The sequence below is a fragment of the Trichomycterus rosablanca genome, chromosome 17 (assembly GCF_030014385.1).
Source record: "Trichomycterus rosablanca isolate fTriRos1 chromosome 17, fTriRos1.hap1, whole genome shotgun sequence".
NCBI lineage: Eukaryota > Metazoa > Chordata > Actinopteri > Siluriformes > Trichomycteridae > Trichomycterus > Trichomycterus rosablanca.
Genome location: NC_086004.1, coordinates 5,381,931 through 5,406,792, shown reverse-complemented (window position 1 = coordinate 5,406,792; position 24,862 = coordinate 5,381,931). Strand labels below are relative to the sequence as shown.

Sequence of the window (24,862 nt, the reverse complement as noted above, 5' to 3'; positions counted from 1 at the left end):
TCATGTTAGTCAGCTATATACAGAGACATTTCTTCTCTGTGATAAAAAAGCTCTTAGGTTTCTCTCGGTTCTTACTTGAGCCTTTTTAAGACTATTTTTAAACATGTTTTGAGCACTGCAATACTTATGCGTGCACTATTTATGTGTGCACTCATAGAACGATGCTGCCACTACCATGTTTCAGAGTAGGAACGGTATTAGCCAGGTTATATACATCATGGTGTTTTTGGCAGACATAGTGCTTTCTTTCATAGTGCATATTGCATAGAACTTTTCTCCCTGTCATAGTCCTTTACGTATATATACTGATCAGGCAAAACACCACCTTGTTTCTACACCTACTGTCCATTTTTTCAGCTTCACTTATCATATAGAAGCACTTTGTAGTTCTACAATTACTGACTGTAGTCCATCTGTTTCTCTACATACCTTTTTAGCCTGCTTTCACCCTGTTCTTCAATGGTCAGGACCCCCACAGAGCAGGTATTATTTATGTGGTGGATGATTCTCAGCACAGCAGTGACACTGACATGGTGGTGGTGTGTTAGTGTGTGTTGTGCTGGTATGAGTGGATAAGACACAGCAACCCTGCTGGAGTTTTTAAATACAGTGTCCACACACTGTCCACTCTATTAGACACTCCTACCCAGTTGGTCCACCTTGTAGATGTAAAGTCAGAGATGATCGCTCATCTATTGCTGCTGTTTGAGTTGTTCATCTTCTAGACCTTCATCAGTGGTCACAGGATGCTGCCCGTGGGGCACTGTTGGCTGAATGTTTTTGGTTGGTGGACTATTCTCAGTCCAGCAGTGACAGTGAGGTGGTTAAAAACTTTATCAGCATTGCTGTGTCTTATTCACTCGTACCAGCACAACACACACTAACACACCACCACCATGTCAGTGTCACTGCAGTGCTGAGAATCATCCACCACCCAAATAATACCTGCTCTGTAGTGGTCCTGTGGGGGTCCTGACAATTGAAGAACAGGGTGATAGGGGGCTAACAAAGCATGCAAAGAAATAGTTGGTATATATAATATATATATATATATATATATATATATATATATATATATATATATATATATATATATATATATATATATATATATATACAGTGTATCACAAAAGTGAGTACACCCCTCACATTTCTGCAGATATTTAAGTATATCTTTTCATGGGACAACACTGACAAAATGACACTTTGACACAATGAAAAGTAGTCTGTGTGCAGCTTATATAACAGTGTAAATTTATTCTTCCCTCAAAATAACTCAATATACAGCCATTAATGTCTAAACCACCGGCAACAAAAGTGAGTACACCCCTAAGAGACTACACCCCTAAATGTCCAAATTGAGCACTGCTTGTCATTTTCCCTCCAAAATGTCATGTGATTTGTTAGTGTTACTAGGTCTCAGGTGTGCATAGGGAGCAGGTGTGTTCAATTTAGTAGTACAGCTCTCACACTCTCTCATACTGGTCACTGAAAGTTCCAACATGGCACCTCATGGCAAAGAACTCTCTGAGGATCCTAAAAGACGAATTGTTGCGCTACATGAAGATGGCCAAGGCTACAAGAAGATTGCCAACACCCTGAAACTGGGCTGCAGCACAGTGGCCAAGATCATCCAGCGTTTTAAAAGAGCAGGGTCCACTCAGAACAGACCTCGCGTTGGTCGTCCAAAGAAGCTGAGTGCACGTGCTCAGCGTCACATCCAACTGCTGTCTTTGAAAGATAGGCGCAGGAGTGCTGTCAGCATTGCTGCAGAGATTGAAAAGGTGGGGGGTCAGCCTGTCAGTGCTCAGACCATACGCCGCACACTACATCAAATTGGTCTGCATGGCTGTCACCTCAGAAGGAAGCCTCTTCTGAAGTCTCTACACAAGAAAGCCTGCAAACAGTTTGCTGAAGACATGTCAACAAAGGACATGGATTACTGGAACCATGTCCTATGGTCTGATGAGACCAAGATTAATTTGTTTGGTTCAGATGGTCTCAAGCATGTGTGGCGGCAATCAGGTGAGGAGTACAAAGATAAGTGTGTCATGCCTACAGTCAAGCATGGTGGTGGGAATGCCATGGTCTGGGGCTGCATGAGTGCAGCAGGTGTTGGGGAGTTACATTTCATTGAGGGACACATGAACTCCAATATGTACTGTGAAATACTGAAGCAGAGCATGATCCCCTCCCTCCGGAAACTGGGTCGCAGGGCAGTGTTCCAGCATGATAATGACCCCAAACACACCTCTAAGACGACCACTGCTTTATTGAAGAGGCTGAGGGTAAAGGTGATGGACTGGCCAAGCATGTCTCCAGACCTAAACCCAATAGAACATCTTTGGGGCATCCTCAAGCGGAAGGTGGAGGAGCGCAAAGTCTCGAATATCCGCCAGCTCCGTGATGTCGTCATGGAGGAGTGGAAAAGCATTCCAGTGGCAACCTGTGAAGCTCTGGTAAACTCCATGCCCAGGAGAGTTAAGGCAGTTCTGGGAAATAATGATGGCCACACAAAATATTGACACTTCAGGAACTTTCAATAAGGGGTGTACTCACTTTTGTTGCCGGTGGTTTAGACATTAATGGCTGTATATTGAGTTATTTTGAGGGAAGAATAAATTTACACTGTTATATAAGCTGCACACAGACTACTTTTCATTGTGTCAAAGTGTCATTTTGTCAGTGTTGTCCCATGAAAAGATATACTTAAATATCTGCAGAAATGTGAGGGGTGTACTCACTTTTGTGATACACTGTATATATATATAGACTACAGATTTACAGCATATGGTGACAATTAAGCTAATTGGACCTGAAGTTGCTGTGAATCTGTCTAAGTACAGAGCTTTCCAGATTACTTGTATTGGCATGACTTAATCTAGTATGTGTAGTCAAACAAGCCCCATTCATAGGGGCCAAAAGAAGCTAAAGTCATAAGCACTAATTATTAATTATTAATGGAACAAGAAGTCCATGCCACAAAGTTTAAATCAATAAAAATCCCAATTACACTTCCAAGACTGCCATTATACACTTGTCTCTTACAAGTCTATCTAAATTTTTGACTCATTTCACTTTGTTATACGCTATGTAGTGAACTTATGTAGTGAACACATACGTTTGAAAAATATTTGTCTAAAAATGTGGTATGAAACGTAATTTTAATATAAAATGTTTTTTATTTTACTTGAGTATCCTTTTAGTTACTGTATCCACCTTCAATGACATTATGCTTTATTCAAATACCTCTTCTAGTAAACCAGTATTAAGATCAGTTTAATACCCATCTCTTTAAATACTCATGCCCATCCCTAATCTATATGGCATGGTGTTATTATCACACTGCTATAAACCCATCATGCTTTACTTTCCTCTAAATGGAAAGCGTGTGACCAACGTGACAGTTTGTGTTTTCAGATAGTCGATTGATGGTTGGAGTTGAGGAAGTGGTGCTCTCTCTGCCTGGAGACGCACTGGTTGCTATTGATTTAGGAGCATAATTACAGCACGACCATTCTTAATTTATTATCCAAGCTGATATGAATATTTGATGTTCTCGTGGGGAGTTTGGGTACCTGCTGGAGGTGGAAGGAAGTTTAGAAAAGCTGTGCTATTATTACACGGCACCATGCTGAAGGGTCTAAAAGAATACATTCATGCTGAGTTATTACCCATGATGTAGTTGCACGGACATGAACTTATGATTCCGTAATTGGTTACATTTTCTTTAATGAATGGATCCATTATTAAGACCGTTGGGTAGTTCGAATTGTCATAGTGCAGCTCAAAAATTAAAACACTTATCTTAAAAGCTGCAGCTTTTCATACAAACCACGCATGAGCTCCACCTGAATCCACTTGCTTAATTAATTGGTCTTGGTCTTTAAACCACTGATTAGTGGAATCAGGTGAAGCTCCCACATGGTTGGCACCAATACATGCAAGCCACTCTGGTTCTTTGTGAATAAGAATAAGTACCACTAACTAAATTCTGCAGTGTTACTGTAAAATCACAGCCAAGCTAAACAGGGGGATTGGTTCTCTCCCTGTTTGGATTTTTCTGTTAGATTAGGTTTTCGTGCAGGGTCTTGCTTTGCTTTCCCCAGAGCTTTTATAGATTCCAAGATAGATGGAGGTCAGCTCTAGTTGGATAAGATTAGCTCACTAGGTAGAAGACCTGACCTCTTGTTTCTGTTTTTTAGGTGGTACTTTGTATTGTTTAGTCGGTTATGTCATGTTGAAGTGCTTGATAGCTGGTAAGCTTGTTTCTGACACAGTTTGTACACTAACTAAATTAATAAAGATAAAGTCCAGTGTTATATTAGCAATACATCATTTACAGAAGAAAAATGATTCAAGTTCTGATTTAAGTCTTTCACAAAATAACACATCATGCACAAGTGTAATGCTTTGTATTTTATTGGCTAGCTGGAAAACATAAACTCAAAATGAACATTTCTATTGGTTGGTCCCTCAAGGCTTGAAATGTTAAGATAAATATAAAGAAGATGTAAAGGTAAACTGTTTAAAAAACTTTTTTTTAATCCTCTGTTAAGTTTGCAATTTAAATATCAAGCAATGGTACATAGATATAGCAAGCAAAATATTCTCCAGTGCAAAAATATTAGCAACAGAAATGGATTTTTCTGCCATGGACATACTCTATATTTAGCAAAAGCATTTTTTTTTCTATGACCATAGTGCCATAATAAATAAATACACTTTATAAAATACATAGAAACTATATCAGAACAAATATTCTGATTTCTGTTTATTTTATGCTTTAAACAAATATGCATCCAATAGTTCATCTCTAATTTGGTGCTGAAGTTCAGATCTAAAAAAAAACTTTGCTAACATCTTTATTAAAATGACTTAGTATCATGCTAAGCACAAATCTAAGCACAGTAATGCAACAATGCATTGGACAGGCTACATGATAGCACAAAGAACATCACCCAAGCATACCCATAACCTGCAATGAGAAACTATTGTGCTTGTATACATTTTAAAATTGCCCTCTGTGTATATGTATGACTGAAAGTACGCCAACTTGGTCTCCAGGTGTTGTGATCGACAGGTAGTGAATCAACAAATAGCAAGAATGTGGTAGACTGATGTTGTCTGGCACTCACGAAAAACTCAGTGAAGATTATTAAACATATTGTGTAGAGATTCAAAGATATGATGGACATGACATGACATGACATTTAATATTGAGTTTAGGGTGAGTTTGTGAAAGCTTATGTGAAGAAGCTGCAACTCTAAACTAACATTATCATTAGGACTGGTACCTCTATGTACTCACAGCTCTAGTCAAAAGTCTACATGCACTTGTAAGGGACATATGGAAGTCTTTGAAATTAATGATTTTTATAACTGAATGAATACAACATTTGCTAGATCATAAATGTACATACAAGAACTAAGATTATTCATTTGAAAGTTAAATGTTATTTTACTATGAAAAAATGGGGTGGCTAAGTGGGTAGCACTGTCACCTCACAGCAAGAAGGTCTTGGGTTCGATCCCCAGGTGGGGCAGTCAGGGTCCTTTCTGTGTGGAGTTTGCATGTTCTCCCTGTGTCTGTGTGGGTTTACTCCGGGAGCTCCGGTTTCCTCCCACAGTCCAAAGACATGCAAGTGAGGTTAATTGGAGATACTAAATTGTCCAGGACTGTGTTCGATATAACCTTGTGAACTGATGAATCTTGTGTAATGAGTAACTACCGTTCCTGTCATGAATGTAACCAAAGTGTAAAACATGACGTTAAAATCCTAATAAACAAACAAACTATAAAAAAGGACTAGTTTGATTGCATCTGTTAGACACAAATTCCCATCTTATGCCAAGAAGAAATGTTTCCAAACAATTTCTATTTATATGGACAAAAAGTGAGCAGCAGAAGTCAATCATAATCACTAGTAGTGAATTACAAGGCTATGCCACAAACTTAAATGACATTATGCGACTTTGTGCATAATTAATATTCAAAATTATTGTATTTACTGTAAATGTTTGGTCCAGCATACTTTTAGAAACACCACAATAAACTTATTCATTTGTTCTTCATTATAATAGAATTGTGTTTCAAATTTTTTTTCACAGAAAGGAAACATCTGCTAAAATGATCAATATCTCAAGACTGCTGTAATATACACATCCTTCACTTGTTATCTCAGTGTATAAAACTTATAACAACCCTTTTCAGCAACAGACACAATTTGCCTTCTTCCTTTAAGTCAAACTTCAAAGATCACATCTTATGTAAAAAAAAACAAAAAAAAACAAATCCTAAATTCATGGTAAATTTAATGGTGTAAAAAAACCGTGTTGGTCTGCACAGAGCCCTAACCTCAACCCCACCCAACACCTTTGGGAAGAATTGGAACATAGACTGTAAGCCAGGCCTAATGTCCAACATTTATGCCCAAACTCATTTCTATTTTTGTGGCTAAATGGAAGCGGATTCAAGTTTTTGGTGTGATGTTTAAGATTTAGTTTAGATTCCACATGTTATTGGTTATCAAGAAAATCTCATCAACAGAATCATCAAATACGATTGTTTAGATCTTTAATGTCCTAAAAACATGCAGAAAGTCACTATTTACCCAGTGGTGAGTATGAGAGTAAATGATACAGGGTGTTGCATTGTGATGAGCTGCCGACCTGCTTCTGCATAGTATCCAGTGATTTCGAGTGAAGTTGGACCCACCACAACCCTGACCAGGATTAAATTAGTCAGCAGACATGAATTATTAAATAAATGAATTAACTTTTACAACAATGGCATGGACAAAGAAACAATGGAAAGCTGAATCTTGTTATAAAGAATACATAATTAAATACATTCGATTGTTCAGGCTATACTGTGAAATATATCGACTCGTCCACTGTATTCTTTTACTGAATTTCTCTTCAGTCCAACTAAGTGTTTTTGTGGTATTTGTAGCAGGTTCCACATGCGTGTGTTTCTGTATAGTAGGATTTACCACAAACAGCCTCATTTATATTTTTCCATCAGACTGATGTGACGTTCTTTGTCTTTGGTGATACTTTTCTTCACTGAAATGTTAATGAATGCATAATGGCTGATCTGTTATAAGCACACAGGAAGCAACATGTCTCCCTCACTTAATCTAATAAGCACACGAGTGACTCTGGAGACAGCACAGTTCACATTTAAACCATCCGTTTCCTATAACACAATGCATTTTTACACTGATAATAATGTGTTATCTGTCTAATCGGAACTAATTATTCATCACCAGATGTCCACACATTTAAGATCAGGGCTTTTTTAAAGAAATCATCAGCATCTTTTAGCATAATTTTATCTACCACATCTGTAATGTGTAAGCAGTTCCACAGGACAGAAGAACTGAGACTGAGGACTGAGAAAAGAAGACAACCTAATTCAAAGATTTTTGCTTATAATGCAAGTCTATGGAACTTTATGAATGAACATTTACAGCACACAATTATGTAACAATCACAAGCTTGGTGCTAGACCTGTCGCCAACCATCATGTTGGTTTTGGACGTGATGTTCAAATTTAGTGTAAAAAAAATCTAATTATGGTAAATATTAGATATTTTTTAATTACATCCTATTTGTTTTACCTGATTTCACTTTTACAACAATTAATTATAAACACCTGGAATGGACAAAGAAAAAGGACAAGGCATATAATAGAAATCTAAGGGCAGTTATAAACTCCATCCATGAACCTTTAAGTCAGATAAAGAAACAGGAATATAAAACCACAGCTGTAACATTCTTACACTGTTACAGAGCTAACGTGTTAACGAAAAGCAATATAATACAAATAAATAATAAATAATATACTAACTCTTAGATTTTTACTGTATACATGTATAAATATATATGTATAAAGTACGTACACCTTTACTGATGGTTTTATGTCAGACGTGGGCATGTGCAGTGATTTCTTTTCTTTTTTAATTTTTATCATCACATGAAACTCTAATAAAAGGTTGTACTTGTATAATACTTTTATTTAATAAAAGTTTGTTTAATAGATTTGTTTCTTTTTTGCTTTCTTTCATGTGTTAACATAGCACATAAAAATTCACATTTTATTTAGCATAATGTTATATGCAGTAAATTATCAAACTTAACTCTAAAGTTGATAATGTGCTGAAAATGATCATATAAAACATTATAATAATATATTAAAATATTTTGAGCTTAATTTACATTTTTTATCAGAAGAATATTTAAGTGCATTTTACATTAATTAATATTTATTACGTATTTATTAAATATAACTGCCCTAAGATTCCTATTATATAGTAAAAATCTAAATTCTTGCCTGTGAAAAATGGTTACATATGCAACACTTAATATATTTAAAAATATTTAAAAAAAAACAAAAACAAATAAATAAATAAACAAACACATAAATTAATTAATAAATAACTGGCCATTAACAAAAGCTTAAATACTTTAAATGTATTTAAAAAGGCAGCTATTCCCATGCTGGCAGGTACACAATAAACCACATTAATATTCAATGATAAAGACACTTAATAAACACTATTGTAAATTAAGTGATGAAAGTCCATACTCAGCAGAGGACATATACAGATCATTGTAGTGCAACATAAAAAACCTCATTTTGTGAGTGCAGACTACACCTACAACAGTAATGATGTAGGAATTGGAATGAACAGGTGCCCTAGGCATCTGCTGATTTGCAATACACAGTCAATAAACAGGAGCTGTTGAAGTGGAGCGAGGTGATGGAGAGGGTGGTGGGTGTGAAAACTTTGTTAGGAAGCATGGAAGTGTGAATGGGAAATATAAGGACAGATGAAGGAACATAACAAATGCAGATGTTTGCATATGTGTAAACTGCATGTTACATTTAACATTCAACCAGGATTTTTCTCAGCTTGATTTTGAACCAAGGTGTCAAAAAATCTTTTGTTTGGTTTTGTTTGACAGATGGTCATTATGCCACTCAATGCAAAGACTGCTCAACTGGGTAGTGTTTCATGTGTTTGTAGCATAAATATGAACTGTACAGGCCTCTCCTACACTAAGCTGGCTCTGTTATGCGGAGGAGGTGAGGTTTGGGTCCACCTGACCTCTAAAAGAAAGAAGACACTGTGAATACATAGATGGTTATTGTGACTAATTACCTGATCTATTGAAGTGACCATTTCTATACTAATGAGTTGTCTCCTTCAGGATGCCCCATCTACAGCGCTTAAGAAGACACTGAACAGTATGAAAAGTTAAAAACAATTATGTAACTGATATGTTGTAGCCTTTACACTTATGACAAGTTTTGGATAGACATGTCAGACAGTGCTATTAATTCCAGCACTATTGATAAAATACCTAAAGAATGGTGTTCCATCCCCCCTGTACCAGACGCATGTAAAATCTATGCAAAGTTGCATTGTAGTTGATTTAAAAGCATATGGTGGCCAAATAACCCACCAAGACACATGTTGTTACATCTGTATGTAGGCAGTTATAAGGTGGCATTCACGGAATGGTCTATATATTAAGAAAAGAATATCTCAAATTTAAGCTTTTAGTTTCAAGAAAATGTATAGAAACTGTAGAAACATGGCAAATTAAAGTAGGACATAAACTATAAGTCTGGTAGCACCCAATTTCACAGTGGATTACCTAGTGCAGAGAATATATTGGCTTTTTAGCTCAACACTTAACTGACTGGTGCCTAAATGAAGCAAAAAATAAAAATACAAAATGTAATGTCAGATGTGAGGTAAGGTCCTGATCTCTGCTTATTTAACACTGGAGACAAAGTAGAGTGGACTTCCCCTTAAAACTGAATATAGGATCTGATCCTAGATCAGTGTCTACACCCTTAGAAAAAAGATTCCTTTACAGGTGATTATAGTAGAAACCATCGTATTGGAATAACTGCATGATACACAATAATTAATGTTGTTTTTAAAAAGGTTTGGGATCTTGCCTTGTGTTTTGGGGGTTTTACCTAAACTCTTTAAGGGTTTCCCCAGAGGGACCCTAAGAACTATTTAGGGTACTAGCTGGAACCTTTTTTCAAAGTGTGTATGGGGAATATCCATCGAACCTTTGAACACTGAAGCCCTGTAGAGATATCAGCATAGAGTTGGCTGGGATGGGTGGAGCCGTGTGCTACACTGGGCTGTGGTCGGGCGAGGCATGCGTGGCGGTCAGAACACCCTCAGGTCGCTCCCTGGTCCTCCGAAGGCCCGAGTACAGACGATCCTCGAGGTTCAAGGCAAGTTTATCGCTCAGCTCGGCTGTGATGGTCTGAGGACCATAGCCAGTTTCAGATAACTGCGGAGGTGGATCCTCTTCAGTTTGCTCAGCAGGTGGGGCCACGTGTCCAGACTCCTCTAAAAAGACTTCTGGTTGCTCTGTAGTAGAATCAGCTACAGAAGGGAGTGTGGATGACGCAAGTCCTGTCTCATCCTTCGACTGTCCAGTGGTATCAGTGCTTGCAGAGACCTTTGTCTGGTCAGCCTTTGAAGATGACGTATCCTCACCAGCAGCTGCTGAGCTCTGATCAGCTTTGTCAGGAAGGCTGGGAATCGCTTCACTGTTGTCCTCATCTTGACTACTGACAATTCTGGGGAGCCGGCTGTGATAACTACTTTCTAGAGGGTAGTTTACTGTCTCTCCGCGGCGGAGCGGGGTGCGGTAGCGATCAAAGGATGAGTGCAAGCGCTGGCCAGGGTCACTATACTGCTTGGATCGCTGCCACCGTTTGCGCAGATGCACCCGGGACTGGTGCTTCGTTCTCACTGGTGACTCCTGCTGGTCATACTGGGGATCATGGCGCAAGAATTCATGGAAGAGTGCATCTGTTTTCTCATCTATGCTATAGTCCCGGCAAGTCATGGCAGACACGCGTGGCTGAGCTTCGGACTGAGTGAACATCTGCCCATAGGGCATCCATACCATAGTGGCCTCATCCAATTTCGTCACACCATCGCTAATGCCACTAGCTCCTGCAGGTTCATCTTCTATTTCTTCATCAAGGATGTCTGTGTCAAAGCTTTCACAAACAGTCCCTTTGTGTCCTGAGCAAGTAAAGAAGTGTATGCGCTCCATGGCTGATTCATCTTTGCTTCCGCTGCTACTCCGTAACAGCCGGAACTCATCTGGGCCACGACAAGGGGCTTCTATAGATGCATAGCCACTATCCATCTGCAGAAGCCTCCGTGTGCTTGATTCACCCTCGCTTCCCTTCTCTGAGTCCATGCTGTCTTGCTTCCCACTTTTACCCCTACCTTTATCCTCAGATAGCTCTGTATCCCCATCTAACCCATCCCCAAGGTCCTGAGATGGGTAGCTGGGCCACCCACTCTTCTCCGCCCTAAGTCTGAGTGAGCACACACTGTCCGTGTCGCTGTGCACTGAATCTTTGTCATTGTTACTACTCTGGTCAGATGAGATATACTGCTCCAGGGATGCACGCAGGGTCCAGATGTCATGATAAAGGCTCTGAGGGTCTGTACTCTCCCAACGACAGCCTGTACCAGAGGGCTCATCTTGTGGCTTAGCAGTTAGGCCAATCACCCCGGGTTCCATTGCTCTGCTGCAGCTCGGCTCCACCATCACCTCCACCTCTAACCTACGGAAAGGAAAACACAGAGCCTGTCAGATACAATCAGATTCATAAATACGTTGTGATGTTCATGTGTCACACAAATACAGGCGATAAACAGTATGTGGTGTCTAAATATTGGCTCTCAGACAGCCATGAAGAGATTCATGCGGATGTTACTGCCAAAGCACAGATGGTACACTGTAGTGTGCCACGGACAGTGTTTCATGTGGGTGAACTCTTCGGTGGAGAACCAGAAATTTTGGCTCGTCTTCCGTGAACTTGATAGGTGCCAGAAAGGTCACAATGCCCTGCTTAGCATGGAATGACTTGATTTTGCGTGCTGGAGAGGCGGATGGTTGCTGCGGCAGACAGATGGGGAAGAATTAAAAATACCTGCCGAGGGATGGTGGGGGTGTGGATGGGGGGGGGTGTAGACGTGGTGGGCAGTAAGCAACATCCTTGGTGCGGGCGATGTACTGGATGAGGTCGATGTGATGGGCACCGTGCTCGTCCTCATCCATGCTCTCGCTGGCTGCTCGCTGCCTCAGGAACGGCCTCCGCTTGGGGGAACCTGTCAGATGGAGTTCAAGTCATTATCATGTGTCAGAGTCTTGTTTTCATTTTACTCCATATTTTACCCAATTTAATCATCGTTAAATCAGTTTTTAGTACTCCTCTGGTGAGATGCTTTCCTTTTTAGTCTTTATGTCTCTCTTACACTGTCCACAGTCACACAGCTCAACAGAAGCTTTGTGAAATGTGTGAAATTTTTTTACAACAAATGCGTTTTAATAGGTTGCAGAAATCATGCCAGTAGTGACTACAATTCATCTGTTTCCCAGCATGTTTTGTCAAACACCCCCCTCACCCACGCTAAGCTTTTATCTTACCTCTGGTGTCGAGACTGGAGGCCCTCTGGCTGCTATCAAACTTCCATCTCTTGATCTTTAAGTAGGGACTGGCTCCCTCCAGACTTGCATGTCGTCGCAGCTTGGTGAAGAAGTGCAGCATTGGACTCTGAGGTGCACCACTTGAGGAAGGGATGCCCAAAGCCAAGGTGGGTGCTATCTCTCGCCCACTGCCTGGGCTGCCCCCATTTCTCAAGTTGGTACCTCTCACTTCTGTCTGCAAGGCACAGACATTAAATTAAAGCAACAATACAGCACTTGTTGGTCAAAGGATGATGTTGGCCTTTTATTTTCTGCCCAGTATTAATATTGAGGTGTTTAAAATCCCAACAGGTTGGCTGCACCTGCTACAATCATACCAGTACAGCACACACTACCACGCTATCACAATGTTAGTGTCATTGCAGTACTGAGAATGGTCTATTAGCCAAAAAAACATCTGGTCAGTGAAAAGTGTTTGTGACAGTGACCAGAGGAAAAGCTTATATATTTGACTTTTGTTGTGCAGCATTAGCCGAATAGAACTGCTCCCAGCTTTTGTATTTATACAGTAGTATGCTCGAATAGTGAGCGGTTCTTACCAGGCCGATTCGTGATTGCTCCGGGATGAGAGCTGCTGGACTTTCACGAAAGCCCTCATCCACAGTGGAGTTGAGAGCATCACCAGGCAGAGCTGAACTTGGACTGAGACTTGCGAGGGATGTCTGTGGCAGTGTGCACATGGGAGGCTGAGCCCAGACAAAACAAATCTTTACTACATCACTTTATTTCTGCAGAGAAGCTTAGCACAGAATCAACACCCCATGTAATCTTAAAAAATAATCACCCTTATCAACAATACATCATGTGAAGAGCCCAGCCCCGCCCAACCCAGCAACCACTGACCCACTTCTTAATACGGTAGCGCTGTAGCTGTCACCTGAAAGATGGAGAGGCTGGATTTAGCGACAGGTCGTGTTGTCATGGCGATGCTGTTCTCTGATGACTCACACTCGTGGATGGTGACAATCTTCAGGGCGGCTGGTGGGAGGTGGAGGTGGGTGAGCCGTGCATTCTTCAGGTGATGGAAGTCCCCCTCAGTGAGTGTGTATCTGAACATGGAGAAACAAATGAAGCTCAGATTTGTAAAATGCATGTTTGTAGTAAAAATAGCCATGAAAGGATGTGGTAAAGTAGTATAATCTTGAACTAAAATATAATTAAAGCTGGTTGCAATTTAGATTTTACTTTTTAAAACTTCATAAGATATAAATTTGGCTCTAGTGGTGACAAGGTGAACTACAGCAGGAGCAGCAAAGACGTCTGTCATGTTTTTTCTAAGCCGTAACATTATGGTGGAGTAATGGACTCTTGGGGATGTTTTAACATTGTGACTAGCAGTATGAATGTAAACAAGCCAGCCTGGCTCTTCGTGTTTTTCAGGTACTGTCTTAATGCCATTTCTTATCTTCAACTTGATTTAGATTTATTCTCATGCCACTAAACAGTCCCTTTTCAATAAAAGCAACTTTGTAAGCAAATGTGACCAAATGCAAACCAAGCAATTGAGGATCTTTAAGCTCAAAGGCCCAGCAATAAAACCAGGCAGTAATGTGGCTAAATAATTAAATTTTATTATGTTATAATGATAATTTCACTTTTTTTGCATCAGTAAACAATTAAATATAAACCAATGCTTCTGTAAGTTTACCTTAGTGTTTAGGAACTCTTATCCATGACTTTCATCCATGACTTTCTGTTTCACTGGAGTATAAATATGAGATGACAAACGAGGCCAAAAAAGCCAAATGTCCTTTATCACATGACAAAAGTGTATTGACTTCACAATTCAGGCAATGACTATGTCCACTGTTTGAACAATGATTAACATGTTAACTGGATTTGTGCTGACTAGATTTTGCCTTGATTTTACCACTGTTTTTGTTAAAATGTAGAGTTCCTAATATATAGTGACACATGTTCTGTTTTGAAAAAAAAAGAAATGCAGAAATGATGAGCTGACCTTCGACCCTTTTCCTGAGCCTTCTTGCTGTGGTCGAAGAGGGCCGCCTCATTAAAGGAGACTCGACGGCCTGTGCTCCCAGTGGACAGGAAGCGCTCTGTCTCCATGTCATGGAAGCTGGCTGCTGACAAACAGTCTGATTCGTCCACACGGATTGTGATTTCTGAATGTAAGAGATGTGCGCATTAGAATCCTGCTCCAGGGCCATAACGATGTGGATGTGGATATGAGGAATTAGGACATTAAGACTTACCAGGCACTGGGTGCGACTCCTCGGTATATGAGGTGGTGGTGGTTTTCTCTGGATCATCACTGGTCCTTTTACATGGAATGAACCTTCATATGGATGGAAATAAGCAAAGGCTTAAATCTGGGGTCTGCCAAATTACTGGTATGTTTAATAAAGGTGTGTAGTTAATATTAATGAACTATGTCTTTGTGGTAAATAAGCTGACTTATAATATACATTATTAATAATCTACATATATAGTATTAATTAAGTTGAATTGACTTTAACCATTGTGACAGTATTACTCCAGAACATGCTATCTTCGGTTTGGGTCTTTAGACTTCTTAATGGCTTGTTTATTGTTCCTTAAATTGTATCCATCCATCTTGTTGCTGTTCATCCTCGTCCTCTTTTACCTTAAGCTCTTCTAAGCATAACTGACTAAAATCCATGAGAAATCAATCATTAACCTCTGAAAGGTTTGAGAACAGGTCTTTAAATCTACAATTAGGTACTGTACTATGTACTACGATATACTACATTATGCTACACCATAGGGACAGTGGTAGCCTATTGAGTAGAGCTTTGGGCTATCAGGCGAAAGATTGCCGATTCAAATCCAGGCTCTGCTGTGCAGCCAGGCCCTCAACGCTGTCTGCTCCATGGGCACTGTACCCTGCGCTCTGACCCTAGCTTCCAAACAAGCTGGTATACGCATAAAATGAAATTCATTATACTGTACATGTGTATATGAATATATAACAAATAAAGGCATTCATCCTTCTTCATTCATACTACAGTATATCATAATGTACTATACTACAACATACTGAGAATACTACACTATACTACAATATACTGTAAATACTATACTATATTATACTACAATATACTATAAATACTATATTATACTATATAAACCATTTGGAGGACGTCAGAAAAAATCTTCTCAGTATAAGCACCTAGAAGGCACTAATGAACCTTACAATAAAACTGGGTTAATTACAAACCCAAGCTTTTAAAACCTTATTCCTGCCCATAAGTATGGTTAAGTATCTGTAATTCTTTTATTCATGTTCCACCACATTACATTAGAACTATGTTGGGATACATGGCATTATCGACTTTGAAAATCTATCTCACATTACAAAAAGAAAAAAAACTAGGTTGTGATTAGATGTTTCCACAGGACTATGATCCAAAACACATCAACATTCACAATAAAATAGTTTGATAAGCACAAAATCAAAAGTGTCTTGGTCATCCCAGTTCCCAACTTAAACCCACTTGAAAAGGTGTGAAAATGCTAATGACTGATCTCATAGTTTTAGTAATGTTGGGGTTGATTGTATTTAGAACATTAATCACAAATCTGAATAATATGGCAGTCAAAAACTCAGGATGGTGTGTTGAGCCTACTGTGCTATCTGCATAAATGACTCTCTGATTACATGAGACAGTTTGTCTGTCCATATGGGACCAAGAAGCAGTGAGAATAAACTGGGTGCTTTTCCAGCCTGAAGCTGTGACTGTGTGTGTGTGTGTGTGTGTGTGTGTGTGTGTGTGTATGTGTGGATTGTACTCTGCGCACCAGGAGAGATTAATCACGGCTGATGGCTGTTATGAGATCTCATCAGTCTTGTCATTTTTGGGAGACTGCAGTGTGAGCAGAGTCGGTACCTCTCAGTTTCCACACACTGACACACAATCTCACAAACATAAAGGCATGGGTGGCCAAATGTTTTGGACGGTAACGTTCCCACACTTCCAACAAAATGGCACAACATGTAGACCTGTAAATATGGTAATATGACTTGAATGAGGTGAAATAACAAAATGAATAGGTCTGACTGACTGCAACAGATTTAGCAGCAATGACTGTGGTTTAATTTGTTTACATCTTTTACATCAGTGTGAAAGATTTTTTAGCCCACTCAGCGCTAGGCTCTGCTTTCACTGACAAACAGGTTTTCCTTAATTATTACCAAGAATTTTCTGATATAGAGTGAAATTCACAATAATGTTATTGACACAAAAACTCTACCACCACTATGGTAAAATATTCTTACAATAAAATGATGCACTTGTTTTTTACCAGACATAATAAGACATAATAGTCAAAAATATTACTGTCTAATATGCTAGCACACAACCACTGGGATCCTAGGTCGAATCTCAGCTGTGCTATCACTGACTCACTGACCAGGATAAAGCGATAATGCTAATGAAATAAATAAAAAGGAATTGTTCTTTCTGTCCATAAAATATTATTCCAAAAGTTTTTTTTTCAGACAAGCACTGTATATTTATTTACCACGGTTCCATTTTTTCTCCATTTATAAATAATGACCCTGCTTTTGGTTAGTCTGAGAGCCTTAGAAATGGATTTGTAACCTTTTACAGACAAATTGTTTTTTCTTTGCTTATCTGAAACTTTCTCAGTTCATAGCATAGTGTTCCTGTACTTCTTTTAGGTTTAATGCCTGACTTTGTTGGTAAATGTATATTCTATATGGCTGGCTGAAATCACACTTTACTGTTACTCAATTAGCTAAACTGGCTTACCAATTAAGTCTGGTAAGTGGTTAATTGAGTAACCAAGAGCCAGTTACTGTTTCACAATATACTAGACGAATAACTGCTTCTCAAGTAATTGAAATTATAGTCTACAGTGTTTTTTGTTTAATAACTTATTTACAAAAAATTATTTAATGATCTGTGATCATTCAGTAATCAGAATAGGGAGAATAACATTTTATCTTCTTGTATTTTTGGTCTATTTTTAATCAACAGCAAGTAGCAACTATAAAGCAGCAAATACTATTCAGGAAATGGATGGTATTTGCTGCAATCAAACCTGAATCAGACTTGTCAACACTGGTTACAATCATTCATTCATTCAGATCTCCTATTAGCTAAGAAGATGTAGCATCATCTTGTTTAATTCTTGTTTGAATTGTGGTATCTGTATGTATTTCTTTGAGGCCGTAATCTCACCTAGAATACCACCGGTCCCCCTCCCAGCAGCGGCGGCAGGTAATCAGCAGGATAGACAACAGGACCAGAGTCACGGCAAGGAAGATGGACAGGAGCACAAGCTGGAGGACGTAGCCATCCTGCACCCCGTGTCCCAGAGGGAGCTCCTGAGTAAACACCACAGTGTAAGACTTGTTAGGGACCACTGTTAGGTGTCAGTGTCTATCCCATCCTATACTGAGCAGTTCTTTGAATCCATTGCCTTTGATCACCACCACAGCCTTATATCTTTGATTATTCATACAAGTCTTGTCTACTATAACCTGTTTGTAGATCGACCAACCCTTGCCTGTTATCTGACTTTTTTGGTTTGTGTTTTTGGATTGTTCGACTGTATCTCTTAATTAACCTGCACTTGCATCCTAACCCGTCTGCGAGTCCTTGTTACGCCAGACTACTGGTAACAGCCGGTAACTAGTACATTTGTAAGTGTATAAGACTACAGCTTTTGTCTAATCAGCTAACTAAATGTAAAGATTTGAAATTGTACAATCACCACAGGACAAAAGCAAGTAATATTAAGTTTATAATGCATTTAAGCAGCAAGCGCCAAACATTCTCCAATAAAAAACCCACCACTAATTCCCTTCATTGATAAAATAATGCATCTGATGTTGGTAATTGAAAATAATGTCTGCAATCATGATGTGTATTACATTGGTGCTCTGAGCCAACACCAGCTAAACTGAAATTTCTTGTGCAGAGCTAATTTGTTTAGATAGGACTGTAAATCCAATTACTGAGAACCCAGAGCAGGATATTTTCTATCTGCATGTCTGAAGATCCTTCTAGAGAAAGAGGATGGGTTTAATAATCAAGAACAGTACAGGAAACAGGCCAGAGATGGAAATTAACACAATGACACCTCGCTTAGAGTACAAAGAGAGATGTACTTACCGTGGGGGGTTCTGTTAGGTTTTTCCAGACGGCAGACTCATTGCTCATGGTCCAGGCCAACAAGTACGTTCTCCTAAAAATGTTTAAAATAAATATTTCAGGGTTTTTCAATCTATTCTTTGTGTTTGTTCTTAAATCATTCTCTGCAGCATATATACAATTACCACAGTCAAGAATTTCTATACTGGGAGAAGACGTCATGGGATTTATCATCTCTCTAGAGTCCAGTGGTGGTGTGCATTACATCACTTCTGCTGACACTTGGCATTTCACATGTTAATCTGAGGCTTGTATGCCTATAAAAGCTCAATCCATGAAGCTCTCAACAAACATGTCTTGTGTTGACATTGTTTTCAAAGGCAGTTTGGATCTCACTAGTGAAAGTTGCAATCAAGGACAGGCAGTGTCTGAGCACTCTGCAGCCCCTTTCAATGAGCTTGTGTTGTCTACAGCTTTACGGTAAAAGCCTAAAGAATTGTCTGCTATTGCTGTCCTTTAGCAGGCCATGAATTTGATGGCCTGACCTGCTGGAAAGCTGCTCCATGGAACAACAAAACTACCTGCTGCTCCACTGTGTCACCCATATGACATCATATATTTCCTAAGTTATTCCTTTTTAATGAATGCTAATAAATCATTTACACTCTGTGGTAACTTTGAGTGACATATAACTTTAACTGGCATATTTATGGGATGTTGAGAATGGAAACCCACAAACAACACAAAGTCTGTAATCTGAGGAAAGGATTAAACCTGAGTTCCCAGAGCTGTGTGGCACCAACACTAACTGTTGTTCCACTATGCTATGTTATGTGGCTTTCCTTATATGAATTTGTTTATGAATTCACTCATTTTTGGTAACTGCTTTGTTCTGTTTTGAGGGCTCCAACGCCTATCCTGGAAACACTGGACAAGAGGTGGACAGTGTGCTGGAGAGTGTGCCAGTCCCTTGCAAAGCATTACATACTCACTTCCAGTAACATGAAGATAAACATTCTTCACAAACTGTACATAGACTACACTCTGTGGTGAGGACTGAACCTGGGTCCCTAAAGTTGTGTGGCATCAACATTGCTCATGGTACCACCGAGTCACCCTTATGATGCTTATGTAATATTCAGAAACTCATCTTCAGTAATTACTTTATCATGGTCAGGGTCACATGGGCCTGGAGCCCAGACATACAGGTCACATTGCATAACACTCATTAACATCTAATTAACTGTCTGACAAAAGCCAATCCACCCACTGTCTTTTGAGATATGGGAGAAATCTGAAATACTTAGAGAAGACACAGAAATAAAACATGTCAAGCAGAGAGTAAGCAAACCTGGGTCCTTGAATCTGTGCAACACCAACACTACCTGGTGCATCACCACGCAATCCTTTTAAAAAGCATTGTATCCTAATTACCCTGCTCTGAAAAAGTACTCTCTCTACTAAACTGTTTTATATTGCAGTGGTTATCAATCAATGGGTTTTGATTATTTTTGCAGTTTGACATGTTCTCTTTTTGCCAGCATGAATTTTCTCCAACCTTCCTCTCACGCAAGCATAATGTGGAGTAAAAAACCTACTCTTGGTGTGAGTGGGTGAGTGAGTGGGTGAGTGAGTGGGTGAGTGTGTGGGCGGTAAGATGAACTGCCTACCTTTTACTTGTGGGCAGTGTTAATAATTGGAGTCAGACATACAGTGGCCATGACCAGGATAATGTAAGTGAAATAAATACAAATATAAATATTCATAATAGTACTGCAAGGTTATTTTCAGTAGAAGTATAAAACAGTAATCATTACAACAAATAAAAAGGGCAAACCAAATTCTTAACCAATTTACTTGCTTTAAAAAGTATTTACACCCCTTGTAATTGTGAATGTAATTATTCTCTAAACACAATACCTCGCCAGCATCAAAAACAGGTCAGGAATCTAATCACGGAAAAGCACAGATGTGAAAGACTGTCCACGAACATCTCAAAGGCTCTAAACATCTGGCAACCACCTGTCTAATATTAATAGGTCTCCCTTGTTCCACCAAAACAGCTCTGACCCATCAAGGCATGGACTCCACAGGACCTTTGACAGTCTCCTGTGGTATATGGCACCAAGATGTTAGGAGGCCTGTAATTGGAGGCCTTTGATTTTGGAGGCAAGTCAAGATCATAAACACTTTGTCATGTTTCTCAAACCATTACTGAATACTTCATGACTTCATGTTGCCATGAAGGGATTTAGTTACAATAGCTGTGGTGCTGCAGTAGCACATCTATGAGACTGGACAAGGACTGGGCCATTCGTGGTCCACTTTTGGTAGATTTTAAATGACTGCATGCCAAAAAGGACCCTACACGAACTGACTGTTCACTTGTTTTCTAATAAATATCATCCCTGCTACTGTAACGACACATCACTTCACCTGTCAGTGGTTTAACATGTGCACATCAGAGATCATTGTAAATTGGTAGCATTATGTCTGGTTTAAATCTCACCAGGTATGCAAGCCAGGTAACACCAGCGCCTCTGTAAAATATAGTGGTGGTAGCATTATGTCAGATTTGTTTAGCAGCAGGGACTGGCATTCTGGTCAGTACTAGTGTACAAATAATTGGTGAACAGTGCAAGATGATCCTGGATAAAATTTCCTTCTATCTGCCCAAAATCAACTGGAATGGAAGTTTGCCTTTAAGAAACACAATGACCAACCAAAGCAACAGTGGTGGGGTTTAACAAAAAGAGGAATCATTTCATGATTGACTCAGTCCTGATCTGGGGTGTCAAAACTTCATCATGTACAAAACTTAGGTTTATCCAAAAAATTCTGTCCATTCTAACTACCAAAGGTGTATCAAGCAAGTATGAATAAAGGTTGACATTTTAGTTTTACTTTCTTTATCATCTTTACTGAGAAAATATGCATCTGCTTTTTAAAGTCAAGTTTAAGACATGATTGGCTCTTTAATTGACAGCTAATTTACATAAAAACTAATAATTTAAAAGATAAACACCATTTCCAGGTACAGTTACGTATATTGCTGCATTGCCTTTTCAACCACTGACTGAAATAAATCAGACTCAATACAGGTTCATGACGACTCTGACTCAACATGCAGTAATGGCCAAAGAAAAGATCAAAATGCAGATTCAGCTCCATGAATAAAAAATGCTTCCATGCATAATCACTTCTATCAATTTTGAGGAAAAATGTTTTCTTGGTTATTATGATCCAGCTTTCCAGCAGCTGAGGCCCTGTAGCATGTGCTTCTATCAGATAATCGCATTATTGCTGCAGCTTCTGCCCAAACCACATCAACCTTCCTTCCTCGGTCTGTTTTCCACTCTCGCTTTAGCTCTTCATTTGCCAAGCACACATAGACACACAGCTAGATGAAAACACACTCGAATATAAACTCACCTTCCACGCAGATTCTCTCATTTAGATAGGAAAAGGCAACATGCAGAGCAGTGTGTATGTGCAGTCCCTGTGCCTTCAGTGCTGAGATACTGCCTCATGTCAGTATGTGTGTGTGTGTGTGTGTGTGTGTGTGTGGCTGCAAAGCCTGGTTCCTACTGCATACTCAGCCAATCTCTGCCCACACACAACCTCATAACAGCTCGACGTTATCGCTTTTTCTCTCTCCAGCCCACATGAAATGACTCCACCATTATAGCCTCGGAGATTACTTATGTTCTGAATCTCATCGAATAACACAGTATCACTACTGGAACATCAAATTAGTGCTGCAGCAGTTCAGAACATTTTCTATACCACTAGTTGATAAAAGCAAGTTTGACTTCTTAATCATTTTTCAATACTGATTACACTCCTTGGCTATTTTCAGTTATTTAGAGGAGTGGAAAATGTTGTATAATGCAATTTTCTTAGATATTTTAAGTGGGTTGCATCATTATACTGTATCTGTTTCACACTCAGTCCAGACTCTTTCCCCAGAATGCCTTGCTAGCATAAGTAGCATTAGCAACCCACTAACCCCCAAACAAGCCCATATGGATTCTTAAACTCAGTCACTGCCTGTGAGAAGTTTTACATGTTCTCCATATTTCTTCTGGGCATCAAGGTTTCCACCCAACTTCCAAAATCCTTTTTTAAACCCATTTTTATTTTTATCCGAAGATACCAAACTGTGATCGAATACAATCCAAACAAATGAAGGCTCAGGGACTTGCTCAAGGTCCCAGCAGTGGCAACCTGGTATTGGTGGGGCTTGAACCAGTGGTCTTCCGATTACTAATCCAGAACATTATTCATTATGGTACCACCGCCCTTAATGCCCTAAAATGATTTTCTGTTATTTTACCATTAATGCGCTATGATGCTAGCCCACTACCACTGAGATCTAAACCCACTGCTATCAGCCAGCCAGTCTACACATGCAGACATGATTGGCTACAGGCTGTAGATTCTTGTTTTTATTGCATTTTTCAAAATACAATCAATTGTACTATACGTTACATATATTTTTAAATGCTTTTTATTTCTTTTTAGTTTTTATTTAATCTTCTTTTAACCATCCTTAACCCTCAACCTTACCCAGGCTGCAGCTAAGGATTGGTGTTCTCCAGTCTTACATTTGGATATTCCCTGTATGCAAGTCAAAATTATTCATGTAACACACTCCTTTTAACCCCAAATGTTAAACCGGGTCTAATATAGCAGAGAAAGTTCTATAATATGCAGTGCAAAGTGACCCCAAAACCAACTAATTACTGAATAGCATGATGATCTGTCACTATAATCCACATTGCTACTGTGGATTAATAAAATATTATGGGCTTATAACAGGTCACACATTTTGTTAACTGCTTGCCTTAAGGTCATGTTGTGATAGGTCTTAGTAGAAGGCAGTTGCTCAGTACTGAGAAGCCAATCAACCTTCAACATATGTTTGGCGGGTAAAAGAAAATACTCCCACACAGAGATGGGGAGAACATGTTACACTGCAGACAGACAGTGCCCAGAGATGAGACTTAATTCCAGGTTCTCTGGAACCATGTTGCTTTGTGGCATGCACCAGCTGCACCACAGTGTCACCCACAGTTTAGAATTTAAAATACTCTCAAATCACTGCTGTATTAATGTGGAAATATTTATGAGTGCAATTACACTTGTAGATCAGGACTGACAAATATTAAAAACTATTGAACTTCTATCCACAAAGTTGAATCAGTTCATCTGGACACAAGTTGAATTGGTTCATCTGTGACTTCTTCAGTCTGAGCAGGTGGTGAATACCCCAATATCTGCTGCATATAAGGTTGGGGAATTCACCACACACTTGGATGAGTGACGAAACGTATCTCTATAACAAACATGTGTCCAGATGAACTGATTCAGCTTTGTGGATTTGTGCACCTGGATTATTGAGCATGCATCAAGAGATATTGAACTTCTACTGGACAACTGAATTATTGACTAATATTCAAGTCACAGCTAGTTCTAAATAGACATGTAAGAGCAGATTGAGTGCTGCACAGCAACAAGGGTTCTGAGGACCTAGGTTTGATCCTCGGTTCTATAATCATTGTCTGTGATTAGTTTTAAATGTACCCTCTTTTGTCCACGGCGGGTTTCCTCCAATTATTATGAATGTATGAGTGTTACCCTGGGATGGATTGGCGCCCTGTCAAGTGAGCATTTCTTTCTAGCACCCAGTGTTCCTGGAGCAATCCTGACCAAGATGAGTCGGCTAGTGAAACTGGATAATGAATGAAATAATGAATGAACGAATACAGCTAGGTCTCCCATATAAAACAGTCGTGCCATTATTATTTAAGAGTACAAACTATCTTACTGTTCTAGTGCGGCACCATGCACTGGTCACGATCTACTGGATTTCCCGACGGATTTACAAGATCCCGCAATCAAAAGTGATCATCACGGTTTGCAAAAAATACATGCAATTCATTCATGCAATTCAAGCACTGCTCATGCATAACAACGAGAGAAACATCAGCACTATATCATGCTGAAGGTACACGATCAGATCAGCGTGTGCAATCCTACCTAGTTCTAATGTAGGTGATCCATGTAAACACGGTTCTCCAGCAGCACTGGATCTTCAGCGCGGTTAGTACACAGTGGAATCTTCTTCTGGATTTATGAATGAAAGGTGCCGACGGTAGCCACGCCCACTCTGGAAAGCACCCTATGACGCAACAGTGGGGGAC

At 39.4% G+C, this 24,862-nt stretch overlaps 1 protein-coding gene across 2 annotated transcripts; it reads right to left on the bottom strand.

Annotated features, from left to right (window-relative positions):
* Positions 1 to 8,463: 8,463 nt before the first annotated feature.
* cbarpb (CACN subunit beta associated regulatory protein b) lies at positions 8,464 to 24,862 on the bottom strand. Of its 2 annotated transcripts, none has more exons than XM_063013259.1 (10): positions 24,699 to 24,862; positions 18,678 to 18,750; positions 17,742 to 17,887; positions 14,769 to 14,851; positions 14,516 to 14,678; positions 13,433 to 13,604; positions 13,095 to 13,241; positions 12,496 to 12,730; positions 11,999 to 12,176; positions 8,464 to 11,629 (listed from the first exon to the last, which is right to left on the bottom strand). In XM_063013259.1, exons 2-10 carry the CDS (start codon positions 18,723 to 18,725, stop codon positions 10,165 to 10,167), a joined length of 2,637 nt encoding a protein of 878 aa, XP_062869329.1. In that variant the 5' UTR covers positions 18,726 to 18,750; positions 24,699 to 24,862; the 3' UTR covers positions 8,464 to 10,164. The 2 variants fall into 2 exon arrangements, with proteins under 2 accessions (XP_062869329.1, XP_062869328.1); XM_063013258.1 differs by lacking the exon at positions 24,699 to 24,862 and adding an exon at positions 22,089 to 22,184.

What these genes read in the sequence shown, in the direction of transcription:
- cbarpb (XM_063013259.1), bottom strand. Translation starts at nt 18,725, where the DNA reads ATGAGCAATGAGTCTGCCGTCTGGAAAAACCTAACAGAACCCCCCACG. An exon ending in AGCAATCACGAATCGGCCTG is followed by an intron (nt 12,731 to 13,094) that starts GTAAGAACCGCT and finishes TGTGCCTTGCAG; the next exon opens with ACAGAAGTGAGAGGTACCAA. An exon ending in CTCCAGTCTCGACACCAGAG is followed by an intron (nt 12,177 to 12,495) that starts GTAAGATAAAAG and finishes TCCATCTGACAG; the next exon opens with GTTCCCCCAAGCGGAGGCCG.